This window comes from Polypterus senegalus, chromosome 10, assembly GCF_016835505.1.
Source record: "Polypterus senegalus isolate Bchr_013 chromosome 10, ASM1683550v1, whole genome shotgun sequence".
NCBI classification, from domain to species: domain Eukaryota; kingdom Metazoa; phylum Chordata; class Cladistia; order Polypteriformes; family Polypteridae; genus Polypterus; species Polypterus senegalus.
Genome location: NC_053163.1, coordinates 95,315,444 through 95,337,358, shown reverse-complemented (window position 1 = coordinate 95,337,358; position 21,915 = coordinate 95,315,444). Strand labels below are relative to the sequence as shown.

Below are 21,915 nucleotides of genomic sequence, written 5' to 3'. Positions count from 1 at the left end.
AAAGTTGATATCATGTATAATTAGACTATGAAAACAATGAAAACACACCCTACCACAAGAACACTTTGACCAAAAACCTACTCATTTGCACCAATCTGTATTGTTTCTCTAGTTAAAAAGTCAAAGACCCCATGTTTCCATTAATATTATGATAAATGAACCAAACCAAGGATCATCTTAACCCATAAGTTGGCTTGAGTACAACTTACTGTGAAGAAATGTAGTCTTGGTGCAAAAAAAAAACTTATGTTGATAAACATTATTTGGTTAAGCAGTTAGCTTAATCGTTAGCATGACATATACTGTAAACAATGTCTACATAGCTATGCACTCACACCAACTAACATCATTGACATTATTTATATAATTATTGATAGTTGGTTATAAAGACATGTTCTCCCCGTGTCTGCGTGGGTTTCCTCCGGGTGCTCCGGTTTCCTCCCACAGTCCAAAGACATGCAGGTTAGGTGGATTGGCGATTCTAAATTGGCCCTAGTGTGTGCTTGGTGTGTGGGTGTGTTTGTGTGTGTCCTGCGGTGGGTTGGCACCCTGCCCAGGATTGGTTCCTGCCTTGTGCCCTGTGTTGGCTGGGATTGGCTCCAGCAGACCCCCGTGACCCTGTTCAGATTCAGCGGGTTAGAAAATGGATGGATGGATGGTTATGAAGATTCCTAGAAAGAAAAACTTCTTCTTACCTCCCTGGCATAACAGATTATTATTTAAAGAGGGTTGGCTCATTATTTTGTTATTACTAATTAAGCATGTACAGTATGTGATTTTAGGTAAAACTGCTTATTGATTCTAGAAAATCCAATGGCGGGACAAGCATGCAGACAGTGCTGGTTTTGGAATATTACATTAAGTATTCCCAATAAACTAGTGACAGTGTGTATATCACAATAGTGTTTTTCACTTATACAGGAAAAGTTTAAACATTCACTAAAGTTGGACTGAAAATGTTAATAATAACAACACAGATCATATACTATAGATATACAGTATATCACAATTATGATCAGATTGTCCAACTATAGGTCAATACTCCAGAATTCCTCTTATACTGAACATGAAAAAAAAATCTGTACCTCGTGACCATCTTTACTTTGGCCAGAGCCAAAGATTCGATTATACAGTGAATCCAAATTGTTGCTGAAGTCAGATTTTTCAAAGCTATGGCTGTCCAGGACCTCCAAGGTGTGCAGAACACGTCCAATAGTGAAGCCTGCAGAAAATATCAATTTAATTTAATAGTCAACATAATTACAGTTGAAAGACTTATTGTAATGTATGCTTCATCTTTGTCAAGATAATCTTGTGAAATAAGGAAATTCAAAATCTCTTCAGATATTACAATTTAGTTGCTGTGAAATATTAACCAGAACAGCTTTTTCAAAAAGGCCAGTAGTAAAGAGCAAGGAAGCAAATATTTTCATTGGTAATATAGTTTTTTGTTCTTTTCCTTCATAACCAGAAGGTCTTGGTTTCACATAACCACACATTACCATTACCATATGCTTATATCAAGTTTAAAGAACCTAATTATAAAAGTCAATCCATATACAGTATAAGGGGAAAGAGTGACCCAGTAGTTATCACAGCTACTTCAGAACTCCAGAAAACTGGTTTCAAATCCTGTTCCGGTCACAGTTCGTGTGGAGTTTTGTTTCTCAGGTAATTCGGTTTTCCTTTTACATCCCAAACATAGGTAAACTGATATCATACAAGTGGTCTAGTGTGGGTGTGTAAATAAGTACACCAAACAATTGGATGATATATCTACTGTTGGTTCCTGCCTTCCACCTTGCATTTCTGGGAAAGGCTTTGGCTATTTTCAACACAAATTGAATTACGTGTGTTCTAAAAATGGATGGAGGAACATAAATAAAAGAGCAAGACAGGGAAAGATAATGGGTTGTGTCTTTGTGTTTTAACAAATTATATGGCTAAATGTGTACATCACTGAACTAGTAAGCCTAAGTATGCTACACAAAAATCAACTGAAGAGTAATTTTTTTTTTTTTTTTTTTTATACTTACTTTAACTATTTTCTTTTCATGAGACATTAATAACAAATTAGGGGCGGCATGGTAGCGCAGTGGTAATGCTGCTGCCTCGCAGTTAGGAGACCCGGGTTCGCTTCCCGGGTCCTCCCTGCGTGGAGTTTGCATGTTCTCCCGTGTCTGCGTGGGTTTCCTCCGGGCACTCCGGTTTCCTCCCACAATCCAAAGACATGCAGGTTAGGTGGATTGGCGATTCTAAATTGGCCCTAGTGTGTGCTTGGTGTGTGGGTGTGTCCTGCGGTGGGTTGGCACCCTGCCCAGGATTGGTTCCTGCCTTGTGCCCTGTGTTGGCTGGGATTGGCTCCGGCGGACCCCCGTGACCCTGTATTCGGATTCAGCAGGTTAGAAAATGGATGGATTAATAACAAATTATATAGGCTAATTTTATACGAATCATAGGATTCTAAAGGTGTCAAGGAAAACAGAATCCATAAAAAAATTGCCATCTGGCTCTTGTACTACAACTAAACAGATCATAAAGTCTACCATATCTACTATATCTATCTATCTCATATATATATATATATATATATATATATATATATATATATATATATATATATATATATATATATATATATATCCTAAGCCTAAAAGTGCAACAATTTTGTGCAACGATTTTATGTGACTTTTTATGTCACGTTTTTGTCACACTCTGGCTTATTTTAAAACCTACATATATATTGTTTGGTATCATTCTTTTCAGAATTTATCAAACTTGAATGTGATGTTGTTAGATTTTCAGATTTTTATTCCGTTTTTAAATTATAGACTAAAAAATATCAAGAACCCACATCCCACAAGACAAGACTTTGTGCCAAGAGATTTAACCATGCCTGGGACCGGAAATAAAAGACAAAGAGTAGGGCAACCGCAGTACAGGCTTTTAAATGTTTGAAGCGCTGTGCAAGATGCATATCACAAGGCACGGCAGCAGCAGCAATCCAACAGCTGATCGAGCAAAGAGGAGGAGAAGAAAAAAAGAAAAAAAAAAAAAAACTGTACTTGTTTCCCATTGTATTACCATTTAAGAGGAGGTTTCGAAGGAACGACTGCGAGTCGTTGGGGTGATTTCAGATCCCTCATCACAACACAAGCGGCAGAGACATGAAGTGGCTGGGGCATAGTGCAGGCCAGGGGTGTTGGCGAACAAAGCGAGCAGGAAGCAAACCCCTTAGTCTTGATCATAAAGTTGAGAGCGATTTAATTATGGCAAGTGTTCTTTTTGATTTTGTCAAACCTTAATATTAAATATATTAATATATATTGCAAACTTTCAGTTTAGGCATTCTGACCCATTAAATTGCCTATAATATCACCCCTTGATAATTGCATTTCCATTTTGAGTGGTAATGACAATGAAGAACAAACTGTGTTTTATAGTAATGGATTAAAATGCAGTTTTACCAGGATATCAATAGGTCCCAAAGGAACTGTCTTGATGGTAGCAGAAAACTTACAATGGGCAACAAAGGGACAGAAGTTGTTTTCGGTTGGCTGTGCAGTCTTGTGAAACTTAGACTTACTCATTCTTTTATTTTTTTCATGACTTTCTTCATATGCCATATTTTCCGAACAGTTAATTGTGCACATGGACTGAATGCAGGCAAAAGTTACAATTATTTATTTCAAACTTACAGACACTATCACAAAATGCCTCACTCAGCCCATTCTCAAACATTTTACATTTTTCTTTTTTGCAATCTAAAATCTTTTTGCCTAGTTTCTTGACTGAAGCAACAGAGATAACGTGACAATGTGGGGTACCATAATTGAAACATCCTAAAATTGCAGTCTTGTTTTTTATCTGGGTTTACTTAACTCTACAAGATATTAACACATAATTAAATAACTCAGATTTTCCAGATTTAAGTTTTTATTTTGTATATAAAAAGCTAATAAAAATATGTATAATTGATTTAGACAACGAACAGGTGAAAAAATATCTGCAAGAAAGAGACATTTTACCTGCCGTGGTTTCCTGACACTTATCAAAGGACCACCGAACTTCCACAGCCTGACCTCGTTCTTTGATCTGCTCTTCAATCTCTCGAACCTTTGCTCGCACCTTTCAAATGACAGGAGTATGTGACTAGCACAGAATGACTGAGGACAGAGATTGCTTATATTGATCTCTTTAAAATGAATAAATGACTAAAATTATGCACAGCTTTGTACAAGAGGGAGCGTATCATTTAAAACCAAATAAAAACATTCAGCTTGAAGGGAAATAAGCCCTATAAATATGAAAACAAGTTTAAGAGCTTAAAAATAAAAAATCATGATATGGAATGCAGCAATATTATAAAAAACGTATACATTATAACATTTATACATAACCCATATTCCCTAACCCCACCCCCCAAATCCCCAGATGGAGTGTAATTCTGATATGAAAAAAAAATTACAGGATTACCATTAAGATTAGAGCAAGAAAGCGTCTAAGCTTTATCAATGACATCAAAGGAGTATTCCTTTATGCAAGAATATACGCAAATAACGCATTTAATCACACTTTCAATTCCAAGCAAAGGGGAACTTTTGTCAATGCATGATTTCCTGGTATATCGATTACATTGATGCACACATCAGAGCTACAAAAAAGTTAGAGTCAGAATAAAGCGCGTTTCTACGACTGATTGGAGGAAAATTTCATTTCAAAAGACTAGAAGACGAAAGCCTTGATAAAAGCATGGTTTTGTGCACACTGAAAAGCAAGCAAAATTAGATGCATTACAGAAGGCGGACTTTGTGGCTCTTACTGGGGTTCATTGGACTTCCGTGACCGCTAGTAATTCTAATTACATCTAATTACAAAATGTTCAATAATCACACTGTTTTAGCCTAATGTACAAAATAATTTTGGCTAAAGGTTACTCAGAGTTTAAAGATTAAGTTGGTCAAATTACCTTTTATGTTTCTGACTTATTTTTTTTTTAAGAAGAAAACTGCACTTTATGTTGAAATTTTGAGTTTACAATATTCATGTCCATGTCTATTATTTGATTCTGTCGCCCACTTAAACCCTTTTAAATAAAAATAAAAAAAATTTGCGATTTGGGGCAAATTTTCATGTGTGATTACATACGATTAATTGAGATTAATTATTACACAGCCTCTAATTAATTAGATTAACTTTTTTAATCGAGTCCCACCCCTAATATATAAATATATATATATATATGACAACACAATTACATTGACAATCATGTTACGTTATTTTCCAAATGTTTCCTTTTCTTTTTCATTACTTCTTTAACACACTACTTCTCCGCTGCGAAGCGCGGATATTCTGCTAGTGTTATATATTAAGCTACATGTAGTTTAAGTAGCATGCCATGTTACTTGCATGTCTTACCTGCTGTGTGAAAACAGTGTTTCCCCCAGGCATGGGCAGATTAGAAGGAGCTATAGGTAGTAAATCCAAAGGAGAGCCTGTTTTATTTCTACTATCCATTAATGAGTAGTGCCAAACTAGAGCACTGGGACAACAAAGTACAATGCTCTGGAATACAAAATGCAATAAGAAATACATCAGAAAAAGAAATGTATTGTGCATCATAAAAGCAATATATATTGTAAAATTGTATTTTTAATTCATCTCCCAGGTAGGAACAGTAGCAAATACTTACTTGTAACATGCAGCTAAGGCCAAAAACTAGTGGCCGATGCTGAGAGCAAAGGTAGAAATCTGTAAAGGGAGTCTGGGTATGATTTCCACCAGCTGGTTGTGGGGCTGGGGTTGGAGGCAGGGGATTTCCAGGTTGTGCTGCAATGACATGGGCCTGGTGACTCCCAGGAACAGAACCCAAACTTCCATCACTCAGCAGCAAGGCAAGCCGGCGTGTGCAGAAATAGGCCAGCCGCCTAGAGAGGTAGGCAGACTGCACAAACTCACTAGAATACTGCAGATCAAAAAGAATACAATACTTTTAATTTTACTCTTCTTTGTATAGACAGACAAATGCTATATATTGGGTTATAATTAACTTTTAAATTGTACATACATCTTGAATGAATAAAAAAATATGTTAAACTTACGAGTGCTATAGAAACATTACAAGCAAAGTTTCATAAAGAAGCAGAAGTTGTAACTGTCACATTTTAAGTGTTCATGTTCAGTGTATAATAGCAAGTCCTTGCAAAACAAGGATAATATAGTATTAATTCTGTGGGAAGCAAATTAGCAGTAATGCCCATGGCTAAACAAAACTGCCATCAACAAAGAGTGGCTATGTGTAAAATTATATTACATAATGCTTATTGCAACAGTGTAATTTCATAATGTTGTTCTTTAATTAAAACTTTCACCTGAAGCATGAGTGGTAGGAGCAGTTTCAGAAGTTCATCTTCACCTGGTCGTATTTTCTCAAAACACTCCAAAACCCAGGTAAGAAATTCATGCCTGTCCAGCATGCCATCCTAGAAATTAAACAATATAAAAACTAAACTTTAGAAATTATCGACATAATATTCTAAATCAGGCCCAAATAAAACTAAGAAAAAGTTAAAATGAAAAATGACTAATTAAAACCTGTCTTTTCAATATCTTGGTGAATTCAAGTAGTGCTAAAAGACACTTTTTATATCAATAAGCTTTAGTATTAAGAACAGTATTATGTAGGCAAATTATACCAATAATATGACTGTAAAGAAAAATAAAGCAATCTGAAAAGCAGTAAATACATTTCTTGGGAGTAAATGTGAACATTGCCCTTCACAATGTTAGCTCACCATAATATGGTGAAAAAAAACATGCAAAATTTCATATTCTATTATTCATTTGTGTAACCTATCAATTGAGGATGAAAAGTAAAGAGTGACTGGAAACTGTCATCTTTTCAGTATAAAACAGCATTACACCAAAGCTCATTAGCAAGATGACGGCAGGGAAAAAATGCTAATGGCGATGATCCACTGTGTAGAGTACCTTTAACTCCACTGGATAGCAATATCCTTTTCAACAATTTAAAATAATCATACAATGCATGAGAACAAAAAAATGAGCACAGAAATATACAATATGAAGAATAAATGCTCAGAAGTCACAATGCTGAACTATGAAGTAAAGAACTTGGACTGAAAATACAAGCCAAAATCAAACTTGTGTGTAACGAACACCGATTAACACGATAGCAATTAGGACACATTTAACAGCCAGCCTTTAGAAAACTGGACCTTTTTCTTTACTTCAACAGAGCCTGTTTAAAATCTAAAACTTTGGATTCTAAATCCCATCTCAACTAAACATCTGTGTATCTTTTTAAATATAGATTTATTTTACACTCAAATGATCAAAATTAACCACTCCAGCTAAAGCTTAATAGTATGTAACTTCTTCAAGAGACTGAAGAACTGTAATTCTACCTGGAATGGACCCCACCAGTTTGCAGATGTAGACAATAACAATTTCCATATCCTGCGCTTGTGCTAGAGGTGCCTATCATGCAAGCTGATGACCCTCAGAAACTTGTCTTTTAATTGGGTTGTCACTTTGGGTCTGCCAGATCTCTTTCTATCAGAGTTTCTTACAGTTTCAAATTACCTTTGGATTGCGCAGGACACCATACTCAATGATACTTTCATTTTTTTTTGTTTTGCAGTTACTCTAAATGAAATGCCTTCACTTCTAAGAATAATGCTGCTCTATCTCATTTCATTTGTTAATTGTCATTTTCTTGCCATCATTACTGGAATATTGTCCAACTAGTACTTCAGAGGGTAAAGTAACACATTCTGTTCCAACTCTGCTTTAAGACAGACTGAGGGTTTTAAAGTAATCAATAGAAGTTGGGACAACTTTGCAAAGTGTTTGCTTCAACTTGCAAGGCTTAATTTACTTTAATTGCTGTAGAACATCTGTAGGTTGCAATCTACTGCTTACCTTTTCACCATTTCATGTCATTCATTACATTACAGCTGATTACATTTGAAGAAAAACTGGAAAAACTGAGGTGTTCTAAAACTTTTAACCAGTAGTGTAAGGGGAGGCAAAAGCAAGAGAAAGGTTAACTTTTTATGTAACCCTACGGAAAACTGTCACTCTGCTCACCTGAAACATAAACATTGCTAGCTTCTCATTATATTCCCACTGTTTCATGGCCGTCTCTACCTCCGCAGGTGTGGTAGGAAGTGGAGAGCTACAACCTTGACTGGATGACTGTCGATAAAACTCAGCAACTTTCTGAAGCTGCTCCCAGAGGTACTTGGTTATGATTTGAGTCCACTCTAACAAGAAAGGTAAAATTAGGTAAGTTTACATGTGTTGCACTACTGGTACAAAAAAAATAATAAAGCCTACAAATAACAATAACAAATAATAATGAAAAGAAATAGTTTAGTTTTCTTTTTCTTTATTTAACTCTTTTAGGGAATAAATAAAATATTTATGACAAATGCCACTGTGTTGTATGAATCTCTATACTATGTGATGCCACATACATATTGCATACCTGTTACATATTATGGTCCTGAAAGTATGGCAACATTCAAAGCAAAGATTTGTGTGCACTGCCACATTGCACTACTTGCAATAGGAGCTGCACTGGTGCCTCTTTTTCATTTGTCTGTTGGTGTGCAAAACACAATCAGGAGGTGTGTGCAACATCTGCATACAACTTTGCAGAAGCATGTACCTGTTACACGACTTAACCTGTCCAAAGCCACCAGGGGACAGAAAATGTTTGGACCAGTGCTCCCTAAAGTTATAGCACCAGTCTAGCTCCATCTCTATTTGCAATGTAAGGTATGGATGGATGCTTTATTAATCCCAAGGGGATATTCACATAATCCAGCAGCAGTATACTGATACAAAGAAACAATATTAAATTAAATAGTAATAAAAATGAAAAAAATAAAAATAAAAAAGCAGACAATAACTTTGAGTAATGTTAGCATTTACTCCCCCGGGTGGAATTGATGAGTCGCATAGTGTGAGGGAGGAACGATCTCCTCAGTCTGTCTTTTGTTATGGGCTTCCACTTTCAAAAATGAGAATGCAGTGAAAGCTCGGCATACATATCAAAAAATTGCTCAGTCTACCTGTTTGTCTCATCAGACATTAGCTGAAAGGCAGATTCAAGAAAAAAACAGCAAGATGTAATCCAGTGGTTGGTACTCCATTGAGTCCACCAGCAAGCCGCTCTGTCTGGTAAACAGCTTGCTTCTCACGGATCGATGTCTGGGTATTCCACCCAGGTGAAACTTGCCATAGACCCATCAGCTGCACGAATGAGCTCAGCTGGGGGCCGATCAGCAGATGCTGGTACCTCACTCTTCTGTTCAACCTCCAGATCACTTGCATCAAAATCAGAGTGTGAAAAGTCAGAGTTCGACTTAGCGATAATACACAAAATGTCATTCATCGAGTATTTTGCTTCGTGTGTTCACTTTTCATTCTCGATAGATGTCCATGCCATTTCTGCCACTGTTTGCTCTTCACTGCACATGCAGGAATCAGACATGAAGTCAACAAGTCTAACATTCCTACTAGCAAGGACAGTCTACCTATAATGTAACAGCAAGTTTTGGCAACATTTACAGTTCTCAACCCCTATCTATCCCGGTCGACTTTTGACAGCAACTGCCCCCAAAAAATGTATTAATTCTATTTGTCACTTCTATGAACATTCATTTAAAGGCACATCTTATAGTATCTTAACATGGCAATATTTAAAATTTCTGAATGTTTCAACCCCTTCTTGACATATACAAATTATAATGCAACCCTAATCATTTGCACTTGTGTCACTTAAATACCTATGTTTTCATTAATGGAACAGTACTCTTTCTAATAATCTTAAAGTACTATCAGCCATAACTTTGCACTTTTTCCCTTTACAAGGAAATGCTCACACATAGGCCTATAATACAGTACTAAACAGGGATATTGTAATTTATAGTTTTAAACTGATTTCAACATTTTGTATTTTTTAAATAAAACTGCTCAAGTTGATTTGCTGCTTACTTGCATGGTTGCATTAATAGCACTCCAAGTTGTTCATGCATTCTCTGTTGTTAATAAATTACCCAACCTCTCCCATCAAAGTGTGAAACTGAGGAAAGTTTAGGTTCAGAGCACATGATCCGCCTTAATGATATTAATTTGAATATAAACAAAATGTCTAGAATGCAAGATAACCAGCTCTGACAATTGAATACAAAGACAAAGCCTAGAAATAAAGGGGGGGGAGCAGGGAGGGGTTGCTGTTCACGTTAATGCAATGGTCAATTTAACTAAGGCATCCAGCCACACATAGGATTCCAATATTTACATTCAGTTCATACAATCATTTATTTAAAACCATAGAAATAATAGGACGAAAGCTGCCAATAATACAGTGATTCTGAATAAAGATAAAAGGTATGAATGTGGAGAAAAACTTGAATAAGACAGAACGGTGGTTATTTGTGAGAGAGGATGATGACACCGAGAATCATTTTCAAGATGAATGGGCCAACAAATATGCATTCATTGTTACCAAATCAAGGATAAGACCAGTGTGTTTCATATGTGCATAGTTTGTAACTATTATAAAAATTGTTAATGTAAAACCACACCACGCTAGACGGGAGGTTTTAAGAAGCATACCCATTAGACTCAGATTTTAGGACAAAAAAAAAAAAAAAAATTTTAAACTCTCTTAGATCACAGTACAATCAATGAACAAAAGTCAATTCAATTTCATGTACAGAATAGCATGGAATTTGGGGTAACACAAAAAGAACGTGTAAATGCAGTTGTAGAGATTTTAAATAAAACAATGTACTCTAACAAAAAATGAAAACACAACAGTATCCCACTGTCAGCTTAAACATTAATGAGGGGAACAGAAATACTAACAGGTGATGTGTGATCTTGCTTGATGCAGCAATTCAAAGTGCACTATTTCTATACTTCGCTATTGATGACAAAACTGATAATGGCCAGCTTGAGTTATGTGTGAGATTTTCCACCCAAAAAGAAAAAGTAATTCTTTGAGATCTATTAAGCATAACAGCATTTGAAACTTATACAGTGAGCAATCTCAGTCACCACAGGTGGTGTTCCTGCCATGATCTTACAGGAGAGGGGAGCTATATCACACAAGAAAAAAAAAAACCAAACATAGGTAATATTGTTAAAAGTGAGCACCACATTAACTGAATTCTTGCTAAGATTTTAAATCCTGACAGAACAACCAAAAACCTTATTTTCCTTAATGAACAAGAGTAACAGAGGAAGGAAAAATTGGAAAGAACAAGCTATGTCAGTTTTTTTCCCCCCAAAAAATATGGGTTTTGCTTTTGATCTACTATAATTCACATACAATCAGGATTCTACCTTAGTTCTAGAGATTAGCTATTTTATTTATACATTACGCAGGACATTAAAATTGTTAACTTTCTGAATAACAACTATGTTGCTTTTCTTTTCTTACTATAATTGAAATGTTATTTAAGCATGACGGAACAAATAGTAAAATGTTTGCATTAAAAAATTGGAAATTAATCTGGTTCCATATGAGGCTTAAATGGTCTGACAACAAGTATAAAGGTTTTGACATTAGAGATGCATAATTGTTCAGACCTCTGCACTAAAGCAAAACTGGCTGTGTGGACCTCCTGGAAATGTAACTGAATACCCCTCCACTAAGGCAGAGCAACATATTGAATGTTCAATTTGCTTCAGTATTTAAGAAAAAATTAAGATGGAAAAGCCAGCATCACAATGTTCAATACTTTGATGCTCAACAACTTTTGACAATCAAATGAAATCCACAAAATGTGTCGACATGACATAATCCTAGAAATGTTGTTTATTTACTACAATATTCTCAAGAGGTCATTAGTGTTTATATTATGATGAAAGAGTGCTACACACTTGTGTACAACAAAACTTTACAAATAAACAATGCAGCAAAATTTGTAGGTAAGCTTTCACCCTGTATATAAAGCTGGCCTACTAGAAAGCGTACCTGGACTTCCAGGTCGGCAAAATTGGAAGCCTATTAGACTATCATATGCATTTACAATTTTCGCACCCCTGTATTATTTACAAATATTATTAAGCTGCTTTATGACAATTATTCCTAGCAGTTATATTCAAGTGTATGAAAGAATATGCATTTAATGTGCAAAGAGTCTTACAGTGGATCAATCGTAACACTGAGGTATAAAACAACCCAAAATCTTAATTATTTTGTCTTGTTTAAAATTGGATTGCTGGCATCAAGTTATGTTCATAAGACCATCACTAGTTAAAAAAATATCAGTTTTTACTATGAAGCTTTTTGATTTAAATATTTTACTGTAAACAGTGCTGTCTTGTGTATCTGCCTGTGGAAATTATAGTTTTGGTTTTTTTCATATCCTGATGTTTTCAAATTCAAAATACAAAATTATTCAATACTACCTGTGCAACCTGTCTAAGAGGAGTTGAAAACTAATCAATCAATGTAGACCTTGGTGTATTCAGCATTAACATTTCCAGTGCAACATCTATTGGCATGTTTTAGAATGTCTGTGTTAATAAAATGCATTGCATTTTTCATTCCAAGAAAGAAAGAGTACCCATCACAAACACTATCACTGCTTTTATGAATCCCATAAAAAACGGCAAATAACAGAGAGACAGAAACCAGACAGATACACGGACGGACATGTCCTTTTATTAAGGAGGATTTAAATATAGAACACATTAATATGCCTACTTGAATTATTTGGACAAAACAGTTTTTACATTAATCAATAAAATAGTTAACAGATTGTTTGCAAAATAAAGTTAACCCTCAACTTTAACAGGGGTAACATTTCTATAAAACAGCACAAAAGTCAAAGACGCAAATGTTAATACACTGAACAAGTGAGAAATAGGGGGTTAGGTCCCCTCAACCACCAAAAACTATAATCATTTGCTAAAGATTGCTCAAAATACACTTTTCTGCATAGAATTCTTTATAACAAAATACTTCTGATAATATGCACTTTTCAAAAAAGAGCAACCCTGAAATTCGAACCCATAAACTGCAGTTCACATAATAAAATTTGTAGTATATAAAACATTTTTTCTCACTTATTCCCTAGAATTTTGTGACCTTTTATGCTAACATCTAAATAAAAAAATGTTTTTTATCGGAAGACACCAAGACTGGTGAGCTCTCAACATAAGTTCCAACACTCTGTCCTTTCACAACTGGCAGATGGTTCTGGAGATTGTGAAAAACACATTGGCTTGAAATAATCCGTTACTAACATCTGCTTTGTGCGCTGCTTGAGATCTTTAAAGTTCATGGAGAATGGCAGAGGCAAGCTGATGTTTAATCTTGTGGCTGTGGCCGATGACAGGATTGGTGGCCTCGTTGTCTCTAGCCAGCTGATCATGGGCAAAGGTGGTTGCCAACATTCTGGCTTGAAGTTTACCTAGCACTTTTATTTTCTCACTGAGCTGCATCACTGAATTTGCATGCTTAGGCTTAGAGCCCGAAGGACTTGCACTATGCTTTGAAGGCATAATTGCAAAAAAAAACAAATAAACAATAAAAGAATAACAATTTGCAATGAATACATGGGAGCTCTTCAATCTAGAATGGTACAATAAAGAAGACTGGTGAAGCGCCAAACAGGATGCAAGCCACTCCCCATACTTGCATGCATTATACCTCTCATTTTTTATCCTCTAATGCACATAGTCTTGAATCTGGTGAATGTGTGCAGTTCCCACGAAAGATAAAATGAAGTTACAAAAAACAAAAAAAAAAGAATGCACAAATACTTGAAGTCACAAAAGTTAAACGTGCGAATGATGAGGTTCAACTATAATTGTTTATGGCTGCCCAATATAATATACATGTCTTATGATCGGTGACTTTGTCATTCCTTATGCAAAAAAAAAAAAAAAATTGCAATATTGTTTATTGAGATGATAGCGACTGACAGACACAAATACAGGAGAAACAGGCAAGGTGTTGATCACAATACTTCCAATGAAAATAAAACAAAAATAAGTAGAAGAGATATAAATTAAAAATGGTGAGATAAATTGTTATTTGAGCTGTTTCTTTGAGTCACTGCTAGTCATAAAATATTACATTATGAAAAATAAACATGTTTCCTCCTCTAATATTTAATAAGTTTTAGGTCTGTATGGAAAAGGTATACAAATATATATATGTATGCATATACACACATACCTATCTTTTGAGTACATATCAAACAATACCAAATATCACAATATCACTTTAAGTCTGTATTGCCCAGTCACAGACTGTACTTAAATAAACACAATCACACTGCTCTCTATAGTCTCCCTGCAAAACTGTGAACTCTAACTCCCATAACTGCAGCAAACAAAACTGTACAGTCCAACCCAACAAAAAGGAATATTTCATGTACTTGCATTACCTATACAGGGGTCAATTGCATGTCGTTTTTTCACTTTGGTTTCAATAATTGCTGCAAAGTAGGCACAGGTCATTTTGATGAGCCAAGCCGCTCTCATTACTGGCACAGTATACTTTGCCAAGTAGCCAAACACTTCCTCTTTTTTACCAAAGATGGGAACCTAAAACACAAAATATAAACATTCAATAAGGTAAGCATTTTTGCCATGCTATATATTTACATTAATGACAATGCTATTCATTCAACAAGATAAATTATTTAACAGAACAGAAGAAATTTGACAAACAAGATGAGACAATTTAGTCCATTAAGTTTGTTTGTTTAACTAATAGCTAAGCTGCCCCAATGTCTCATCCAGATATCTCTTAAAGGTTGTCAAGGTTTCTGCTTCAACTGCATGGCTCAACAGATTGTCTCAGATTCACACAACTCTTTGCGAAACGAAGTGCAGTTATAAAAGCTATTCCATTCATTTCCATTGGTATCCTTAGGAACACGATTCAATTTTTACAAATAGAAAAACAGAAAAATGTGTAAAATAATTCAATAAATTTATTGGAAACTGAAAATTTAACTCACTAGTGGCTCCCTCAAAAAATGATAGATTATTAACGACTTTAAATATACTATACATTAAAAGATTTAAATATATTTAAAAACAAACTCTTGTACCTTCTTGGCAAGTTGAGTGAGGGGTTTAGTCCCTGCCAGGTCTGTAAACCAGTTATTTATGGAGCTCTGGGATCTTGCTGTTACTAGCCAGAAATTATCCTTCTGGTTAACTTGAGGTTTTCTTTTTCCGGTGTCGGGGAATGTGTTGCATCGGAGTTTCTCTGTGATAATATTGTTGAAATTTGAACTGATCTAAAGGCAAAAATATAAACTTAAGAAGTAATAAAAATGGAAGACAAACTGTGGGTATATTATAACAACAGCATTATAACATGACCATTTTATACTGTAGTAACATAAGAAACTTAACCAAAATGGCATCCTTTTACAAAATAGGCAGAACAATATCAAAGACATAATACCTAGTTCAGTAACTGATGGGGGGAGATACCTGTACATAAGTAACATTTAGAAGAAACTAATCTAACTTCTCAAGAAGATAATTAAAAATACAACTGTACTGAAAAGTATAAATGTACTAATATCCTTTATTTTTATAACAAACAATTTAAGCGCACACAACTTGTTGCCATTTGGTTGCGTGAGATATGTATATTACCATATATCACTTATAAAAATATATCACAAAACAGCAGTTACATCAAGCATCTTTGAGCTAAGTCATCACATATCATACGCCAATGTTCAAGGACAAACTAGAGGCCATGTCACAATATATAACCTTCCAACAATTTTCAGTCACAGAATTTATTTGCATAACCTTAGCAAGTCAGAGGCAGTCAAAGCACACTGCTGTACTCTCCAGTCATGTAGTCCATCAAACCCATTGATTCAGCCCAACCAGTCTGCAATTTGCCCCAGACTTTGTCTTAAATTGTAGGGGAATACTTTTGTGCATGCGACAGCTGACAACCAGTGAATTTTCACATGGAAGTTCAATACACATGATGCAGCTACAAGGAATAAGAAACACAAGTGTTCTGGCCCTGACAAACAGATGAGAGATTCTTTTATGTACCAAAACAGAATGAAAAAAGGGCTGAGATTGTGGCTAAACTTGCTGTACTTATAAAGCGTTCACATGAGCTCTGGTTCTGCCAGAAACCCATTACACACTCACCTAATTTAATGATTTCTAGTCATGTAATCTGACATATTCAAGCAATATATTAGGGAGGCTAAAAAGAGGTTAAAGAGGAATATAGCAGATACGGCAAAAGAGGACTCAAATAGATTCTTTGATTATTTTAATAGTAAATCTTTTATTATTTTAATAGTAAAAGAAAAGTCAAGGAGGAGGTGAAGTGCCTCAGGAATAGTAAAGGGGAATAAAATAAGGACAACGAAATAGCAGATGCTCTAAACTTGCATTTTTCTGAGGTCTTCACATGTGAGAAAGTAGATAACCTCCCAGCAATTTGGAAAAATTGTAAAGAATAAAACTACTGCTAGATTAAATAGGTTGAAATCAAACAAATCACCTCAACCAGATAATATTTACCCTCAAGTTCTTAAAAAGGTTAGCAAGTACATACATAAACCCTTTATACAGAGTTTCAGCAAGTCACTGTGCCCTGGGGAACTTCAGAAGGACTGGAAATATCAAATTTTATCCTGTTATATAAAAAGGGTGTCCTGGCAAGTAAGCTTAATGTGTATCACAGGTAAATTAATGGAAGATAGTATTAAGAACAACTTTTAGCGAGAGCAGGATTTTTACTGAATAGCATGGGTTCAGACAAGGGAGGTCATGTTTTACCAAAATGCTGGAACTCTATTAGCAAGCAACAAAAAGATGCAATCAATGGGATGAATATTACATGTCATTGGCATTAGATAAGGTGCCACATGAGAGGTTGGGTATCAAACTAAAAGAAGTGCGAGTTCTGGGTTTTGTTCGGAGACGGGTGCAAAACCGTCTCAGACACAGGAAGAAGAGGGTTATGGATCAAGCAACCCTATTAGAATTAGCTGACATTAAGACTGATGTTCCATATTTTATATCTAAATATATATATATATATATAAAAGAGATTTGGATAGGAATATAAGTAACCAGCTGGTTAAGTTTTTGCAGATGACTTTCTAAACTAGATTTTAGGTTTGTTTTTTTGTTTTTTTTAATAAGTATTAAGTGGATAGCTCTGGCAAGCTTTGTTAAGTTGAAGGGCCTGTTCTCATCTAGACTGCTCCAATGTTCTAACAAGATCGGCAACTACACTCATCAAGTTTGAAATCCCCTTTCAAGTAGAAGTCATGTAATGTGACTTTGGCTTAAGTGGACATTCCTATCAAACACAAAAGTTAACAATTGATTTTAAAATCAAACACACACACACAAAAGAGTGGATTTTATTTGACCATATGATATGGTCTAATTAAGAGGATTTCATTGAATTTACACAGTACTTGGTCGACATTTAAAAGGCCTGTATGCAAGTCCTTGGAGGGTTTGGGCAGAGGGGGATTAAGAATGACATTTAGATAGCTTCTTACGACTCACAAAAATAATGTATCCCATTCCTTTTTTCTGAATTTATCACACCTGGCAGATGAACAACTTTACAAATATATTTTTTCTTTCTGAGAAGAAAATGAATACTGATCCTAAAGCAAACTTAAAATTATTGCAGAGACTATTATTTATATGTATGGCCTGAAATAATAAAATATGTATCATTTTAAATTGTGCCCTGCTTGCCAAAAGAATGATCCCAGCAGAATAATTGTGGCCAGGGGGTCATGGTTTGGACAGCCCTGCACTAAATAATTATTCATGTTTTTCTGGAAGATGTTGCTCTATAATTCTGCATTTTAGGGATTCATAAAGCTTTATTTAGGTGTGCTGGCTGCTCAAAAATTTGGTCAACACCCATTCCAAATATGCATACTGCCACACGAAAAAGCATGGTTATACTAAGGAGTTGTTTGAAGTAAGGATGCTCTAAGCAAAGTTTTTGGCTGATACCAATCCCCAATTTCATGTTAATAGAATTGGCCGATTCCAACATCAATTTATTTTATTCTTTTACATACTTGTGATGTAGAAGCTCTTTGTTCTAAATTAAAGTGGTATTTTTATAATTAAATTGCAGAGCACAAGTGTTACCTGTTCATTAACGAAATGAAAGTAACGTTCAGAGATCATAAAAAAATGTAACACCCATTGTAAACTAATAAAACATGCATACAAATATTTATCCATAGTGCACATGCCATAAAAGAAAATAAAAACTATTGTTATAATTACAAGCCACAATTCTAATAAAATGTTTATCAAGAGCAGCAAGAACAAATTGTTCATTTCTTCCAATTAAAAATGTGAGTTGCTGTACTAAACACAAACTTGTTCACTGTCCACACTCAGACTCATTTTGTCCTATAATTGAAATGGTCACTCACTCTTTAACAAATCATTTTTTAAGAAATTAGGCAAAGTATATTAGACTATCATAATTTCATTTATTCAGAATTTGAATCATCCACTCATCCAGAGGGCGACTCTATGACAACCTAAAGCAGAAGGGGGCATGGCACTACCCAACTTTCAATTTTATTAGTAAGCAGCAAATATACAAGCTATAAAGACCTAGACATCGACACAAATTGATGAATATCCACAAGCCTGGTATGCAAAAGAAATAAAATCTTCCAGTACTTCTTGATATTCTCTGCTCTGTGCCCCAGTTAATACAAAAACTACTGTTGTTACACTAAAAATCCAATTATCCTTCATTCTCTCAGAATATGGAAATAATGTAGGAAGTACTTTCAGACAGAAAAGCTTTTGCACCTCTACATAACAACCACATTTTTCCACCCTCTCAAAAATATACACTATTCAAAGTCTGGAAAATAATCTGGGATTAAAACACCTAGAGACTTGTACATAGATAATGTGTTTGCATCCCGCAAACAATTACGCTTCAAATACAACTTCTCATCAATACAATTCCTCCACTACTTTCAAGCTCAAAACTTTGCCAAACAGAACCTGCACAATTTTCCTAACCTTCCACCTTGTTCTATTTCAGAAGATCTACTGATCTTTCTTGAAGACTCAAGATAGTATCTCTACAATTTATAAAAATATTTTAAAGTCTCTTCCTTTCAAATACCCCAGAGTACATTGGGGAAAGGATCTGTCACTCAATATTTCAGAAAAAGAGTGAAAGGCGGCTGTGCATAGAATACATTGGAGCTCCATATGTGCAAAACATTCAGTCATTCAAGTTAAAATCCTTTATCAAGTGCATTTATCTCATTTAAAGTTGTCCAAAATGTTTCCAGGGCAAGATTCAACCTATGAACGTTGCAATCGAGCTCCAGCCTCACTGGGCCACATGTTCTGGACATGCACCAAATTAACAACATTTTGGAGAGAAATCTTTGCTTGCCTATTGGTGTCACAATCATTCCTAACCCATTAACAGCTCTGCTTGGTGTACTCCCAGACAGCCTTAAAATGAAGGACAACAAAAACAATTTCCTTTACTACACTACTAGCATGTGGAGTCAATCAAGCAACAATAATTATTTTTTAATAATCGGACATGACAATCTGATAAGAAGTGGCAAGGCCAACAACAGTATGGGCACTAGCAACACAGAACACTTAGAGAGAAATTTAATGGTTCTATGCTTCAACCAGTCAGGTTTAGTGATAATACACAGTGGTTTACTCCATTTTGTTGTCCATTTGCACAATGGGAGTCAGAACCTTATCAAATTAACTGTATTTGAGAGCCTTCATAGTATGAAGAAGAAAAAAGTTGTCAACCCAAAATCAACTGGGAAACACACATACACGCTCAACTAAGAAAAGTATCTTTCAAAGTCACCCTAGGAATCACTATCACTCTGAAGATAGGAGTGAAAGTTACACTTTCATAAACAGAAGCTAAGCAAGATATAAAAAACAAGCATACAGCTTTCCAAAACTAATTTATTCCCCAACAAATGTCTAATAATTAAAAAAAAGAACTTGGTAGTGGACAATATACCAGCTGATCCAGAATATACTTGTTTAAATTCTTCTGCTGGCATTGATTTTCAGAAAATCATTTCACAATTACTGAAAAACGTGCCAAGACATTTAAACATAAAACACTGTGTTATATATATTATATATATATATTACACATTATATATAATTAATACTTTTTAAAAACCACGCTTATATTAAGTTAAAAAGTGTACTAAAAAGTACAAAAATAAGTCTCTCATACATCACTCGTAAAATAAAAGCGTGCGTGCTTTTGCTAGGATTTTAATTTGAATGTTGATTGATGAAAAGCTTTTCATGTATTGTCATCGGAAGTAAGTATGCAAAATTTCAAGTCATTTGGACAATAGGAAGTGGGTTGAATATTGATTACAAGATTTGTACCAGACAACAAACGGGTAAAGTTAAAATAAGCAAGGTAATAAAAATAAAAAAAGCAATACATTTCTTAGAAAATAAATTTCAGTCTGAAAAATACACACAATTAATATCAACATCTACTAAAACCATTAGAATTTTTGGTTTTATTGTGATATGGATTTTGGCCATACTGGCTACTATTACGTAAACTAGGGATGCAACACTTTACAAATTGCATATAGTTTCGCTCAGTTTAACTCTCATTTCACTTTGAGGCTTACAGATCACACATAACAGAGTTAACAATTGAAAGAAGAACACATTTGGCCAACACCTTGTAGTTCAAGCAAATATCAAAAAAATTGAATATGCTCATTTTTTTCCAAATACAAAAAAAAAATCATTTCTTGCTCAGTTAAAAAGCCCTAACAACTGTTACTATGCAAAATTAATCTAAAATGAAGGCAACTATGAATACCGCCATTTTGTATAGTTAACAATGGTATAGGTAAGATAAGGTATACTCAAACCTTCTCCAAAACACACTTTTGATATATATCCAGGATGGCCCAAGAGGTTTTTTACAGCTAATATGCCAAATTAACAGCTTATTAACAGACTAAAATTCTGTAAGAGATCAACTGCACATGAAAAATTTGCCTTGTACCATGAATATTGGTGTACGGCAGATTTAAAAATGTGCCCAGCACTTTTGTTACGTCACGCACATTCAAAAGTGGCTTCCGAGTTTACATGCAAATCCATCACCTTTGTATGCTTCACTATCCAAAGCTGAAGAATTGTTTTACAACAAAAACTTGCTTTTTCTTTAGATGCTTTCCATTTCAACAAATCATACTGAGTTTTCCTTCTGCCAAAAAATGCTGCCCAACAGCCGCCAACTGCCACTGCCTGCAATTCGCTGGAGATGTGTAACCCTGGAGCTGACTGGGTGTGTGAAACTAGCAGTGGATAGCATATTTCAGAAATAACAGTAAAGTGTTCATGAGGACTGGATTGGCAAATCTAAAGGTAGAAATTATTTTTTGAATAACAAAGAACAAATACTTTTTTCATATATCTTGATTAATATCAAAGCCCCAGTAGTCCACAAGAACCTGGGCTACAGCCAAGGATAGCCCATGTAGAAGTCAGGCTGAAACTGTCATGTCTGCAACAGCATTGTGAATGATTTTTTAAAAACACCTCATGGCTTCCATCTTACATGTTCTCCTTTCCCCAAATCAAAATGATACTGTGGTGTACTTTGTATTCCAAGTATGAGAAAACAGTGTAATATAATTTCAGATTAGTGTTTGATCTTCTTTATTACAAGTACTGAATAAATGTAAGTGATTATTTTCTGGGTGTCTGGAAGAGAGTGAGACAGCAGTTCACATATGTGTACCAACAGACAACACGTACAAGTGTATGAATGTCATTCAGAACATGCAGCACTATTTTTATAATAATAAC

General features: G+C 35.0%; 1 protein-coding gene across 2 annotated transcripts in view; it reads right to left on the bottom strand.

The window, feature by feature from the left end:
* The window catches only part of med12 (mediator complex subunit 12), a 131,289-nt gene that overhangs the window by 106,396 nt on the left and 2,978 nt on the right, over window positions 1-21,915 (bottom strand). For both annotated transcript variants that reach the window (XM_039766252.1, XM_039766254.1), the window contains exons 3-10: window positions 15,114-15,305; window positions 14,442-14,601; window positions 8,113-8,288; window positions 6,372-6,482; window positions 5,693-5,965; window positions 5,419-5,565; window positions 4,029-4,128; window positions 1,086-1,222 (exon numbers count right to left, since the gene is read on the bottom strand). In XM_039766252.1, coding sequence (XP_039622186.1) covers window positions 1,086-1,222; window positions 4,029-4,128; window positions 5,419-5,565; window positions 5,693-5,965; window positions 6,372-6,482; window positions 8,113-8,288; window positions 14,442-14,601; window positions 15,114-15,305 — 1,296 coding nt within the window. The remainder of the gene's footprint in view (window positions 1-1,085; window positions 1,223-4,028; window positions 4,129-5,418; window positions 5,566-5,692; window positions 5,966-6,371; window positions 6,483-8,112; window positions 8,289-14,441; window positions 14,602-15,113; window positions 15,306-21,915) is intronic.